At 35.2% G+C, this 15260-nt stretch overlaps 1 protein-coding gene across 1 annotated transcript in view; it reads left to right on the forward strand.

Moving 5' to 3' along the window:
- WDR11 (WD repeat domain 11) overlaps positions 1–15260 on the forward strand; it is a 44720-nt gene that overhangs the window by 16916 nt on the left and 12544 nt on the right. The window contains exons 10-21 of the mRNA XM_014945338.1: positions 250–426; positions 2639–2723; positions 6307–6413; positions 6833–6908; positions 7932–8040; positions 8355–8479; positions 8891–9038; positions 9859–9965; positions 10511–10625; positions 12088–12259; positions 13816–13924; positions 14662–14724. Of these exons, the coding sequence (XP_014800824.1) occupies positions 250–426; positions 2639–2723; positions 6307–6413; positions 6833–6908; positions 7932–8040; positions 8355–8479; positions 8891–9038; positions 9859–9965; positions 10511–10625; positions 12088–12259; positions 13816–13924; positions 14662–14724 (1393 nt within the window). The remainder of the gene's footprint in view (positions 1–249; positions 427–2638; positions 2724–6306; positions 6414–6832; positions 6909–7931; positions 8041–8354; positions 8480–8890; positions 9039–9858; positions 9966–10510; positions 10626–12087; positions 12260–13815; positions 13925–14661; positions 14725–15260) is intronic.

Consider the following 15260-nt stretch of genomic DNA (forward strand, 5'->3'; position numbering starts at 1 on the left):
AAACTACCCTTGGATTCTGGAAGAAGACTGAAGTGGTTGCATTTAATTTTTTTCCCCTCCTCCTTTGAGGACAAAATGCCTCAAGTTTTCTAGAAACTTTTACCATACAGAGTTCAGCAGGAAGGAATGCCCCTTTAAATAAACATTGCCAATATATATATTACTTCATTTATGATTTTTATATTATAAACTTTCCATAACATCTCAGATTAAAATGTAATACTAACAAGAACTTTAATTTTTAAGCAGGGCAAGGCACGGTTGCTGGGGAAGAGCAATTAAAAAGTCCTTTTCTGCAAGAAGTGCACCTCAAATTTCTGCTGACTGGGCTTCTGTCAGGACTTCCTTTGCCTCCCTTTGCTATCCGCATGTGCCCACCTCTTACAACAAAAAATATTAAACAGTATGAGCCAATCCTTGCTGTTGGTACGTACCTTGAGTAGTTTTTTGGTTGTTCTGAAAAGAATATATTCTAGATTAAATAGAAATATAGCTACTAATACAGAGAAAAATCTATTTTTTGGTACTGTGTAACGAACCACAAATAGCAACACTTGTATTAGTTTGTAGCCATGGTAGTCTGCAGATTATTTTTTTGTCCTGTCTTGGGTTTAGGTAATTCTACAACAAGAACTTTAATTTTTAAGCAGGGCAAGGCACGGTTGCTGGGGAAGAGCAATTAAAAAGTCCTTTTCTGCAAGAAGTGCACCTCAAATTTCTCCTGACTGGACTCCTGTCAGGACTTCCTTTACCTCCGTTTGCTATCCGCATGTGCCCACCTCTTACAACAAAAAATATTAAACAGTATGAGCCAATCCTTGCTGTTGGTACGTACCTTGAGTAGTTTTTTGGTTGTTCTGAAAAGAATATATTCTAGATTAAATAGAAATATAGCTACTAATACAGAGAAAAATCTATTTTTTGGTACTGTGTAACGAACCACAAATAGCAACACTTGTATTAGTTTGTAGCCATGGTAGTCTGCAGATTCTTTTTTTGTCCTGTCTTGGGTTTAGGTAATTCTATGTGAAAAATAGCAATATATTAGCATTCTTTCATTTACTATGATACTGGTCCATTGACACACTCGGCATTTTACATGCTGCTCTCACTTCATTCTAAATATCAATAAATACAGACCGCTGTAGCAACTGCATTTCTAAAATAAGTAAATCAACTTGACACAGACTGTACTTTAGTTCTCATGTAAGTACCTAAAAACATACTTAAAGCATGTAATTTTTCCAGAATCTATTCTGTCTGATTACAAATATAGCTAAACTCATCTAGATATTAGAATAGTTGCCAGCAAGCGCCTGAATTATTGACTCCAAGTTCTCCCCATTTAAATCAGATTTTTCTGGCATGCTCTTTGAGGCCACATCAGGGATTTCACAGTGTACACAGACAGGCTGCAGTCAGTGGAGTGGAACAGTAGATACAGAGATGCTGTAATTTAAAGGTTGGAGGAGGTTGTAAAATTACAGCTCTGGATTTGTGTTCAAAAATGCTATTGATATATCTAAGATACCAGCTGATTCTGGGCTACCCTGCTGAGGCTGTGCCTGTCACAAGTCAGACTTGAGAGATTTTTGTTATTCTTAAGGTTGTCTATGCTATAGAGGCACTGTAGGTTTTTGAACAGGGTGTGGGGTTTTTGTGAAGGTGAATATTAAGCAGGGGGGCCTACAAAGAGGATCTCACTCCAGTAATGGAAACACCGTAATTATGTATGGATGTATATGTGCAGTTCTTGTAATGCTTCTGTTATTACTGAGCTAAAAATACCATCAACAGTAGTGCTCTAAAATATAGGCAAGCTATCATTATGTGGTACTATGTGATGCTACTGTGATATTATGCTACTAAAATGTGACTTTTGATTTTATATAATCTGTACCTGTTAAAACAGCTGAAATATAAAGATTAGGAAACTAATATACGGGTATAAAGTGCATTTACAGCAAGGTCTGCAGCATTCTAGACTTAAGGTCCCTGAATGGCTCTTTAGATATCCATAGTTGTATTTAATAAAGTTGATATGAGTATAAAGAAAAAGGAGAAAGAAAAGTAAGTCTTCCCAGTGTCTAACAGAAAATTGTAATTTTCAGTGTTTCAGAAGGTATTTGATCTAATTGAAGCTAATAGCTATTAAGTTATCAATTTGTTATTTGAAAGAGGTCATTATTTCAGGGATGAGAAAGCAGAATTGCTTTAGTGATTTGGTAAAATCTGCCCATGGTTCTCCCATGGGGTTATTGGTGGATAATAGTTAATACCCTTCCCTGAAGCATTTACTCATCTTGAGTAATCAAAGCAAAAAGAAACATTCATTTCTCCTGCAACTGGGTATGTTGGGGAAATGCAAGAAGAACGAACAGCTTTTCTGCAGGATCTGCAAATAGGTTCAGGAAAAGTGTCTTGATCCAATTGGATTTCACTGGCTGCAGAGAACCTTGGAGGGTTTAATATTTGGGATTTAAGCACTAGACATCAAAATGCCTTTTCTAAAATTGTAAAATGTAATAGTTACAGGTGTAAAAAAGAAAAAAAGAGAAAGATAAATAGCTCTACATCCTGAAGTACGGAAGAGAAGAATTTAACTGGTCTATATATTTTTTAAAATCACTTTTTGTAGGTACAAGTAATGGCTCGGTCCTGGTGTTTCATCTTACAAGTGGAGTCTTACACAAAGAGTTAAGCATCCATTCCTGTGAAGTCAAGTAAGATTTTAATTTTAATTCCTACTGTAATCCTTCTGGGAGACAAATAACTAAAACATTAAGCTAAGGTTGTACCAGCAGCGTGGGTGTCTTATTCCATTGTTAATGACAGTCAAGAAAATTGCCTGCGGAGTCGTCTACCCGAACCCTATCTTTGCTGTGTAGAAGCAATAACACACTGACAAAATTAGAATGAAACTTACATTGAACTAAATATTTCAATTGTATCTGTGCCTGCTGATGTAGGATGCAGATCAGCTACTTCCAGTTTCATTAGTATATTATAGTACAAAGAAGTCTTTTTAGTACAAAAATCTTAATTACAGTGTCTTATTTCTATAACTGTCATGACTTACAGATTGTGTCCTTTGAAATAATTCTGGTTTAAACGCCAGATTTTATTTGCTCCTTTGGGGCTGAAATTGCTATTGAGACAGTTCAAGCTTTAGCTGAAGTTAGAATTTTTAATTTTATCTTTAAAATATTTTAAAGATCGAAGGTAGGAGTCAGTATTTATCCATCCTAAGTAAAGAACAGATTAAGTTTTAAAGTTGTTACTGTGCATTTGTGTCTACGCAATGGCATAACCTTTTGGATAACTAATGGCAAAGACATTTAAGACAGTGATAGTAGTGAAAATTTGTCAGAGTTGTGGCAGAAACCTTCATCAGGCTAAGGTCTTCATTTTGCTGTTCGATCTACAAAAAGAGGTATCTGGGAATAGATGGCTCTTAAGAATTAATTATGTAAACCTGCTCTGAATCCACCACCAAAATCTCATATTTACATTTGTGGTGTGATTAGTAGGCACTGTAAGAATAGAATTTTCCTTTGCCTTTTAAATCATTTGAGTTTTTTTGTTTCATACCATTAACTGCTAACAAAATAATTTTCATTTTATGATCTGTTATGCAGCGCGTATTCTCTGCAGAGGAGAACAGATTTTTAAGACATGTAAATAAAACTCCTGCAACGTAGCTTCTAGTTCAGCAATGCCTTTCACTGATACATTTGCTTATTCTGATAGATAGGTAACTATGACTAGAGCAGTGTTTCTTATGCTTTTTCGTGAAAGTTCAGCAAGTTCCAGGTTGCAACAGCTTTAGTTTTTAAAATTAAAACCTCACTGACTGCAACAAGAATGTGTATGGCCTGCAGGCAAAACTGGGAAATAACTGCATTACATCCAGGTTTTAGCAGCTGAATTTAAACTGACTCCCCTTTGGGAAATTGCTTTGCAAACATTCCTCACTTCCTTAAAAAAAAAAAAAGCAACTTTCCTCACGTAGAGAAAAATGAATGAAAAATGCCTACTACTTCTGTCATGTGTGTGTTGGTGTGAGATTTATTCCTGTGCATTAGTAAATACGCGTTGCCTGGCAAGTGTAAGCAGTGCTGCAATGAAATCCTGTATATTCGGAATTGAATTCTGAATTCTCTGTTACTGGATGTGCAATTATCTCAGCTGTACTATTTTCAGCACTTAATTCTAATTTCTTAACCTTCCCCTTCTTAAAAAATTGTTCCATTGCTGACCTTCACTTTTGGACGTACGTAGTCCATACAAATACCTCTGAAGCACAAGGAAAATTCTTTTTAAATATTAAAATTTAAGGCTGAGAGTATTTTCTGATCATATGGATGAGATTTTAATAGTTGTCTTTAAGATAAGGTTTTATTTCCAATTTTTCCTTATCTTATAATTCTTATAATTGGTTTGAGTAGCAACTGCCTTGTCATAAAGTCAAAACAATCCATTCCCAACTGAAAAAGTAATTTGTGTTTTTATCCGCTTCAGGACTCTTTGTAATTTGTTTGCATTGGAAACATTAATCAAAACAACTGAATCTTACCCCTGAGACAAGTTGGATGCATAGAATCCTTGAATTTCATAGCTTAAAAGAGTGGATCCAGTCTGAGAAATAGTTTACAACTAAATGTAACCCTTAATTCTAGTAGGCAAAGATGGCTTTTATTAGGAAATTTTGCAAAATGGAGGTAGGGAAGACACTCATTTTTTCCTTAATTAAATTTTGAGCCACTGTCTTCAGATTCTCAGTTTCCATGTTTGACAATAACAAAAATTATATTGTTTCAGGTGCAATCAGTTAGTAAGCTGAGGTTTCCTTTTGATTATGAGTATCTGGGGTTTCTGTAGATTTTTATTGGTATTGACAGATGGCAGCGAAGAGAAAGGACTTGTCCTGTTAAGTCTGAGCTGATGAAAGAAGTATAGGCAATGCCTCAGGTCTTTGAATGAGAATGGTGAATAACTACTGGCAATAACAATGCATTATAAGTGTTCTGTACTTTTTCCAAAAAACATAGTAGAATAATAGATTCAAATTAGAAAGTTGTCAGAATTCTTATTTCTTCCATTTCAGATAGCTCCCTGTATTTGCAACCCTTCAAAGACTTGCAACGTGACACATCATTGCAATTGTAGATTTCTATTAAATCATTACTGCAATATTTCAGTTAATAATGGAATACTGTGCGTTTTGATTGAAGTTATTGGTTGAACTTTCATAGGTCCTGGTGGGAAAAGGACTGGGTCCTAAACTTTTAACTTTACTTGCGGAATTAGGAGTAAAGCTTTCCATTTTTTAAAAGCTTGAACTAAAAAAATAAATATGGTAGTAACTGGTATGTGCAAAATATTATGGGAGCACTTTTTGCTTTCCCCCATCTACATCGAACTTAAGAAACTTAATAGAACGTGAGTTGGATTTGCTGACAGTGAATCACAAATCCTGTAATTTATCTTTCTCATATTTCATATATATGCTTGCATATATATGAAATGAAGATTTTACAGTTGATGTAGCAGAAGACTTATCACATATATGCTTGCAAAACAGACCAAGATTTTACAGTTGATGTAGCAGAAGACTTGTTAAGAATCCATAGGTGCTGGCTATATGTTATACACAGTGTAACTTTATGTCCTTGCAACGTATCAAGGTAATTTGGTTTGTGGCTGCCTTCGTGTGATCTAAAAGAACAAAAACATTAAATAAATCAGGTTTTCAGTTGTTCTCTGATGGGCTGTGAAATCTGTTCAGGGCCTCTTGTTTTATTATCTTTGTTTCTTCTTTCTCTGGACTGGAAGAATCGCATCTCCTCACCCTGATACCCATATGAATATTTCATTATGCTGGCAAATTTGAGTTACTTGATAATTCTTCCCATCTGGTAAATCACTGCTTTAATGAGAGCAGTGATTTTAGTCCACTCTAGTGCTGAATATCTGTGAGAGATTTTCACAAAAGTTACCAGTGTTTCTAACTGAAATTTTTGTTTTAACCAAACAAGAACCAGTGTAATCTGAAAAGTTCTTTTTTAATTTGGTAAGTTTATATTTACATCACGTTGTTTCCATAAGAGTCTGAAAAGAAAGTTCTTTTTTAATTTGGTAACTTTATATTTACATCACGTTGTTTCCATAAGATGTAGAAAATTACTTCTGTGTTGTTTTCAAATTGAATGGTATGCATGAAAAAAAAATATAAATATTGTACTTCAGTCCAGGCTGTTTTCTAGCCTGGCCTAATATGCTCCATGTTCTCTCTTCTGATGACAGGGGAATTGAGTGGATAAGCTTGACTGGATTTATTTCCTTTGCCACATCAACACCTAACAATCTGGGGTTGGTAAGGAATGAGCTGCAGCTGGTGGACCTACCAACAGGTTAGTATTTCCTGAGAAACCCCTACAAGAGGCTGACAGATTTGCTGAGGACTGACAAACATAACTTCTTACTACTCCTTTTATTTTCCTTCTGTTGTCAAGACAAAATAAAATGATAAAGAGGAATTTTAACTGGTTCTGCTCTTTTGTCCTTGTGAAGCCACATAATGTTTTCCATCTGGTGCTCTACAGACTTGAAACACCATCTTTGCAAAAATGTCTGTGGCTTGGACTTATTAAAAGAATAACTGTGTGTCAGCAGGAGGTTTAGAAGCATTCTCACAGCATGGGTGTTAGTGGTGTATTATATTCACAAAAGGAATATATTTTAAAATTTGTTTTGTCATAGTCTACTATATATATTTATACTTAGTATAGTAACTATTTCTGTTTCCCCCCATGTTGTTTCTGTGTTCCAGGCAGGAGTATTGCATTTCGTGGGGAGCGAGGCAATGATGAACCAGCTATTGAAATGATAAAGGTGTCTCATCTGAAGTAAGTAGATTAGCCTTGGGAAGTTTACAAATTTTACCGTATTGCATGAAGATCCTTATGACTTATTAGAAATAATAGCAAATCCAGGAAAAAAACACTCCAGAGATTATAGAAAAATGTGCGACAGCATCAAGAAAAAAATACTCTGGAATATATATAAATAGAATATATATAAATACTCCAGAAAGAAATTCTTTGAGGATGGTGAGGCACTGGCCCAGGTTGCCCAGAGAAGCTGTGGCTGCCCCATCCCTGGAGGGGTTCAAGGCCTTCCTGTTTGGAAGTATGTATGTGTTCCAGAGAATTTGGAATAGTTCAACCACATAATGGTCTTATTAATACATTAAAAATTGGGAACTGCCGTGGGCTTAGATGAAGAGACAAGAATGTGAAGTGAGAACAAGAAAGGACAGTTCATTTGGATAGAGATTAACGCAGTTGAAGAGTACATAGAGCTGCAGAGTCTCTCTGTATTTTCAAGCATGTGAAAAGCGGTGGATTGAAGGTGTTTTACTCATCTAGCTCTGCAGATGAAAGGTCTGAAGGCATGAGTGACAAGTGCTTTAGTGTAAGAGGATTTTATGTTCATTTATCACTGGATTAGGGAATTCATTTGGAGTAGGGATTCATTTGGAGTAGAGAAAAAAAAAATAATCCAACCTACAGTCTTGGTGTGTCTTTCGGGTATCTCATGAAGTCATCAACATGGGCTCAATATGGCTAAATTAGAGGTGCTGCTGCTTTCTCTGAGTTCCTGCCCTTGTCTCTTTTACAGTAATTGAGCAGTACCACCTGACAGAAATATCTGATTCTTTTAGCTTCGAAGGGGAACTCTTTTTCAGACTCTATTTTGCAAGAAAATCACAAGCTTCAGAGTGAGATTTGTGCCAAATTAATTTACTCTGCTTCCTCTTAGTTTTTGATGGTTTCCAGAATGCTGAAATGAACAACATGTGTGAAGTAAAATGCTCAAATTAAAATGGAATGATTACTTTTGATGGAGCAAATTCTTATTTGTTTTAGGCAGTATCTAGCTGTAGTATTTAAAGACAAACCACTGGAAATCTGGGATGTCAGAACATGCACTCTCCTCAGAGAAATGTCTAAAAACTTCCCTACTGCAACTGCTTTGGTAAGGAATAAAATCTGTTACTTGCTGTTTATTAAATGTGATATTTTGAGGTACTGTAAAATCTGTGAACAATTTTGCAGCACGATGTTACTCTCTCTGTAGCATACAGATAAGTGTTTTCACTCTTCTGTTTTCATCTGCCGTGAAATAGATGCAAGAAAAAAAGGAGGTGCTTGTGGAAAAATCTGGTCTATCCCTTGGGTGATGGAGGGAGGTGTCATAGAGAGCAATCATTGTAATTAACAGAAAAGCCCCCAGTAAATTCAGGGAGTAGAAGTTTGTCTTTTCCATTTTTCCTGGACAATTTTTCACAGGAGTGGTCACCTTCTCATAACTTGAAGAGCCTGAGGAAGAAGCAGTTGGCAGCCCGGGAGGCCATGGCCCGACAGACGGTTGCATCAGATACTGAAGTCAGCAGCGTAGAATCTTCTGTTATCAGGTATTTCCCATTCTGATTTAATGCTGTTCTGCATCAGTTGATGTTTTTTCACCATGTGCCATTGTGCTACAGAACAACTGATTCTCGAGAATATACCAGGAAAATAACTTTATGGAGCTCCATTTAGCTTTTAGGTGTGGAGCTTTGATTTACTGCTGAAGGAGAGTGTACCTTTTTCTCTCAGGTGTGTCTGTAGCAGTTACCTTTAGGTACCTGGTTCTTGAAGTAAAACTCTTATATGTACCCAAATGTATCCACAAGTGCATAAATGATTTAATGTTGTTTCTGGTAAATTGTTTTGAAGGAAATGCACATATTTCTGCTGTCTTTGTGGATTAGTTAGGGAGAATTTGCCTACAATTCTAATTTCAAGAAAGAAATACTTAACGTCTCACTGTGTTCTCTTTAAAGCTTGTTACAGGAAGCTGAAAGCAAATCAGAGCTGAGCCAGAACATTTCTGCCAGAGAGCACTTTGTGTTTACAGGTGCTGATGGGCAGGTTTATCATCTCACAGTAGAAGGAAACTCAGTAAAAGACAGTGCAAGAATTCCTCCTGATGTGAGTTCCAATTTTCTATGTATTTGATGCTTTGATTTTTTTCTTCGCTACTGTTCTAGTGGCAAGGGGTCATTAATGCAGTAGTTTGAAATATGAAATGAAAGTTCCAACTTCAAACAGTAGCAGTGCTCTTTTCGCATTCTTACAGTTTTTGTACTGAAAACAATATTGAAATAAATTATTTTTTTACAAGTTAGAATCTTCATAGGCCCTGACTTGCTTTCTGAAGAAATTACATGACATATTTGCAAGGATTTTTGTAAAGCTTGAATAAAAAGCTTGAATTACAGAGAGGGTGTTATTGAAACAAGTGTATGTGCTGTTAATGGATTTTGTCTTACAACAGAAGGTGGACTTGAGTGGGCCAGGGCACTCTTTTGTGAGTTTTAAGTTTGTTTTTTTCCGGCTACTTGGAAGAATAATCTTGCTTTTTTTTAGTTATTCTTGAAGGCTTTGATAAATTGAACTTACAAACACGAATTCTTTTATTTTTGTCCTACTTTAATATATGCTAGTATTGTATTTAATGAGGTGTGTCATGTTGGTGTTTCCTTGCAACAAGAGACAGAGAAGTGATTTTCATAACTTTAAAGCCAAAATTTCTTAAAAGGAAGTTTCTTTTGAAGCATATTGAAGCAAATATGACTGCCTTGATAAATGCTTATATTCAATAGAATTGTTTTTTAATTAATTGAGTAGAATTTGGTGTATTGTGTCATATAATAGTTAAAAAAAAATGAAATGCTAACTTTGAAATGTTTGTTCCTATGTTTGGCTCTATTAATCACAAGATTCTGTTCTGCTTCTTAAATATTTCCAGGGAAGTATGGGTAGCATTACATGTATTGCCTGGAAAGGGGATATCCTGGTTCTCGGAGACGTTGATGGAAACTTAAATTTCTGGGATTTGAAAGCTAGAGTATCCAGGTATGGATGCAAACAAAGTCTGATAAACAAGAGATAATGAGTGTTAGAGGGTTTTTTCTCCCTTTATTTTAGTCGGTGTTTATAGGAGGTCATCTGTGGTGTATGTTGAAATAAAATTTCAGAAAATGCCTTCTTTGTTACTGTTCTCAACTTTTCATCTTTTGTATTTTCAGATGGAGTAACATTTCATTAAAGTTTTTAAAACAGCTAGATATCTTTCTTAGGTTAAATCTGCAATGGCTTCTGATAAACCATTAAGTGTTGTAGTATTTATTTCAAGCACTTAATCTTTTTAGTTTTCACAATAATTTGGATAGCCATTTGGGTGTGTGTTTATGTGTGTGTATATATATGTTGTTCTCCTTCTCAACCTGTACAACATCAGGATCTGCAACGTTTATGGAAAGGATTTAAGTACCCAGAGTATTAGGTATAAAATGACTGATACTAATCTCACTATCTGCAACATTTATGGAAAGGATTTAAGTACCCACAGTATTAGGTATAAAATGACTGATACTAATCTTGTGTTTTTCTTTTCTTAGGGGGATTCCTACGCACCGAAGCTGGGTGAAAAAGATACGTTTTGCCCCAGGGAAAGGAAATCAAAAACTTCTTGCAATGTACAACGATGGAGCAGAAATTTGGGATTCAAAAGAGGTGAGTGTCTGTTGTTTTGATATGTACTACTTTGGAAAATACACATATTACTTCTGAAAATCAGGACTTAGTCATGATTTCTTGCCGACACTTGTATAATAAAGTTTATATGCCTTTTCTCAGAGGACTTTTAGTTCCTATAAAGCATTTTTAAACTGTCATCAATGAAAAGAACCTTTTGCTTATAAAGCTGACAGTGTCTCTGAGATACGCTTTGTTATTCTCATAATGTTTTTGAGGAAGACATTGAAAATTTCAGGGGAAGTCTTCAATCTTAGTATTTAATCTGTGCACAAAAGAGTATTTTTTACTACAAGTTTCTTAACATCTGTGCATATTCAACAGTATGTGTTCTTCAGTGCATGGATTTAATTTGTTAGGGAGCACCAGAAAGCTAGACACTTGTTAATTACCGTTGTCTAGCTTCTCATCTTATTCAAAACTTCTGTAGTAATGTTCACAAATCTGGGGTTTGCTTCATAGGTCTTTGAGGGGATTATAGTACCATGGGGAAGGAAAGATAATTGCACTGTTTTAACTTAGCCTCCCGGAGGAATTTCAGGTTATGAGGGTATGGAATTTTATTTTTTTGTAGTGAGCACCAGCTCCAAACTCACACTTAATTTGAGCAATATGAAACTTTTTGTTGTTTATAAGATTTGGACAGCAGATTCAACGAACAACTGAAAATGATTTAGGCAGAGTAGAATAGAATATTATCCCACGAGTGTCTCCTTGAAGAACGTTTGAATGGTTTTGATGCCATGGGGTACTCCTCCGGTAGCTGTTCCCTCTTTTTCTGGGGCAACTGAAGTTTCCTACATGAAAGGATTTAAAATCAATTCCCATTGTCAGCTGAGAATCTTTCAGAATATCTGTAGAAATATTCTACAGTCTTGTCCTATTACCCATATAATCCTCTCCTTAGAACTTCACTTTTGCCTATAACTACTTACCCAATATTTCCACATTTTTCTACAGTTCTCTCAGTGCTAAGAGTAGTCGTGCTCTAGAGCTGCTGTACCTTACATCTCTCTGACTCCAGGCTTTGCTCTTGAACAAGTGAAAGGAAAGAGAAGAATGTCGATTGCAGTGGAGGCTTTGTTGATATTTCCTTATATTAACAATTGTAGTATTCGGTAAGGGGAAATGTAAATTTTCACGAGTTTACTGTGGAAATCTTATGTCAGAAAAGATAACAAAAAGGCAGCTGTACAGCTGTGCTCAAAAGGATCTTTTCTCAGCTCTCAGTTGGGAAGAAGTATTGTTTCAGGGCAAGCATGTGCCCTACTCCAAGGTTTCTAAATTCCCAACTCTCCAGAAGAGACCATCGTTAAAAAGATTTATGATTAACTTCACCTTTTATTGCAAATTTTCCGGTATGCCTCATGGGCACATGACAGAGTATTACACCAGGTGATGGAAAGCCTACTAAAAATGAAAAATAACTCAACTTTTAAAGGTACAAATGGTGAGCAGTTTAAGAAGTGGAAGAAACGTCAATTTTCGAATCCTGGACGTGGACTGGTGCACTTCAGACAAAGTGGTCCTGGCGTCAGATGATGGGTGCATTAGAGTTCTAGACTTGTCCATGAAACCCTCGTCTTTTAGAATGGATGAACAGGACTTAATAGGTACGTTGATTTCTTTTTTTGCAATCAGCTGCTGGATATTTCATTTTGAAAGTGGACTATAAAAATGTTCAGCACTTCTGTCAGAACAGAGAATTGTCATGTGTGGGGGATTTGGTGTCCCTGTAGTTGGTTTTCATAGATGCAGATAAATTTTCTAGGCTTAGGGTATATGGGTGGTTTTTTGTACTAATTTAACCTTCTAAATTAATTATACTTTTTAATAGCTTAATTGGAATATAGATGAACAAAATAAGAGCTTTTTGTACAGATGTCTAGCAGGTTGGCCTAAAAAGCATCAGGACATCAATTGGGTATCAGTACCTACATCATTGAAATTCATTACATGATTTTTAAAACATTTATTAATGTATGGAAATATCTTTTCTGATATTTTCAGATATCAAAGACAGTTTGTAGACTGATTCATTGCTTTTCAAAGTAGATTTTCCCACTGAACTCTGAAATAGAAATTCTAGTGCTCTTTGACTTTTTTTGCTGTATGTTTAAGAAGGGAATTTAAATATTTAACTATTTCAATAGTTAACTATGCTACTTTCTTGTTGTATTTTATTACTGGTGTCCCCAGTAAATGCTTTTGTTTTGATGTCTTTGGGCAATCCTGCCTTTACTCATACAATTTCCTTAAAAAAATGTAGATTCTGAGTAAGACATATGTAATAAACAAAAGTGGGATGTCAGGAGCTGTAGTGTAGGCTGTTTGAGGAAAAACATAATTTGTCACAGCTATTTTTGTTATTAAATGAATGTTTTAAAACCGAGCACACTGAAATTAGGGTACCCCAGGGTTAAAGTGCCTTTGATTTACCTGTCCTTCTGCCTCTATACTGTGATAATCTTTTAATTACAAAATCACATTTACAAGATTCCTACATCATTCAGTGCATATGAAGTATGGGGAATTGCTGAATATTTAATGATGGAGCTGGTTGGTACTTGTTCTACTCCTAAGCCACTGGGAAGCATTTTCAGCAAATCATCCAAACCTCGTCCTGAATGCAGACTTACTGGCTTTTAAATTTGTATGGCAACAGATAGTACTATAATTTTCACCTTATTTCTTTGCCAATATAGACATGTATTAAACTTCACAACATCCTTTTGGGATGATGGGAATTAATCCTTATATTATGCTGTAGAAAATACAGTTGCAAAGTAAAACTAAAACATAAATTGTGGCACGTTTTGGTGTAGAAGTACTTATTTTCCAACATGTCCTTGTAGCAGTAATAATCATCCTATACAGGTCTACTTAATGGCAGTATAGTGTATTCCAGGAGCCTATGGCTAAATTCAGTCTGGAGTGTCCTGAATTTCTCATTTGAGCATGGTTGATAACCCTGTACCTTCTATGAAATGTTTTTGCTTGAGTATAAAGATAAGCTTTTATGTCTAGTAACCCATGCTGTGTATATGAAAAGACTGAGATTTATGATTTTCTTCTGGTGCTTGCAAACAAGGTGATACATTTTATGGTTACTGAAGGGAGTATTATTGTACATTAGCTACTCACAATGAATCTTTTCCTTTTGTTTCAGAACCTGCATGGTGTCCCTATCTGCTTGTTCCAAGGGCTTCATTAGCTTTAAAAGCATTCTTGTTGCATCAGCCATGGAATGAGAAATATTCTCTAGATATTATAAACACGTAAGGAGAAATATATATCTATATATAAATATTTTTTTTAAATCCTACATATTTTATTAATCTTTTTGTGCAAATAACTGTTAGACATCAGTTTCCTCACTCTTTGGGACAGTCATAAAGATAATAGCTTCACTATTCATTACTAAAAGTAATAAATAGAAAAGGCTTTAAGGTGAAGTATATTATTTCTTTTGACTTTCAGTAGCTCTTGGCTAACAAAAACCAGTGTTTACTTAAGGTACTGGCGGTATTTTTATGTCATTTACAGGTTATATTACTTTGGAGAACATCCGTGTGTTCTCTTTGTTCAAGAATTTAGTATAAGAATAGTCAGAATTGGTTCTTAGAGGTATAATTGAAAGCAATATTCTAAGTGATAGTGTAATAGGCTTGTCTTTACTTTTGGTGAGCTGTATTTCACATCCTAGTGGGAGCCCCTTTCTGTATCCTTTATTGTGTTTTTGTATTGGTGGTGGTCATGGGCTACGCATTGCCATTTTTATTAATTCCAAGGTTAATGAATAAATGGAAAATGGGATAAGAAAGATTGGTGGCACTGACTCTGAGGTTGAAAAAAACCAAACTCAGTCTTTCATTACTATTTTGTAACTAGTAACTAGACAAAGGATCTTGCATGAATGATTTTACCATAAGAAAAAAGTAATACTGTTTCATTTCAGATAATCCTGTCATTTTGGTAATATAGGAAACCATTTCCTTTTTTTTTTTTTATCCAGTGATTATCCAGAGAATGAAAATATAAAAAGCCTTCTTCAAGAGCAGTTGAATTCATTGTCCAAGTAAGAATTTTCATATTAATATTTGAGTAAGCTAGTGAATTCAGAGAAGGCAAAAAAACCTTAAATTTGTCGCAATTCACAACTTAATGAAGAAGGAAAACTTTTTGCCTCTCTAAAGATAAGCTTGACTAATGACAGCTTTTATTTTAAACACAGTTAATTTTTATATATGTAACACATATAGAAACCCTAAATTCATGCATGTGGAATTCTTTGCTGTAGCACTACATAGTTGCAAAATTGAATTAATCTTGTAATTTGTAGAATCACTACAGACTAATTTATAGCTTTGCCTACACCCTTGTGGTTGTTCCCTTTATTACAAGAATAAGGGGTTCCTCACAGACTCAATATTTGTGTTTAAACTGGTAGAGTGAATCGCTCCTTGAGATCCATCATATTTGAAATTACGAATACTTCCTGTTGTAATTGTTTTGCTAGATGTATTTTTTCAGTTCAGAACAGAAATTGTGTATTTTTTGGTTTGATTTTTTTTTCTGGATTTAATTTGTTAGGGAGCACCAGAAAGCTAGACA

The sequence above is a fragment of the Calidris pugnax genome, unplaced genomic scaffold (genome assembly GCF_001431845.1).
Source record: "Calidris pugnax isolate Ruff unplaced genomic scaffold, ASM143184v1 scaffold89, whole genome shotgun sequence".
NCBI lineage: Eukaryota > Metazoa > Chordata > Aves > Charadriiformes > Scolopacidae > Calidris > Calidris pugnax.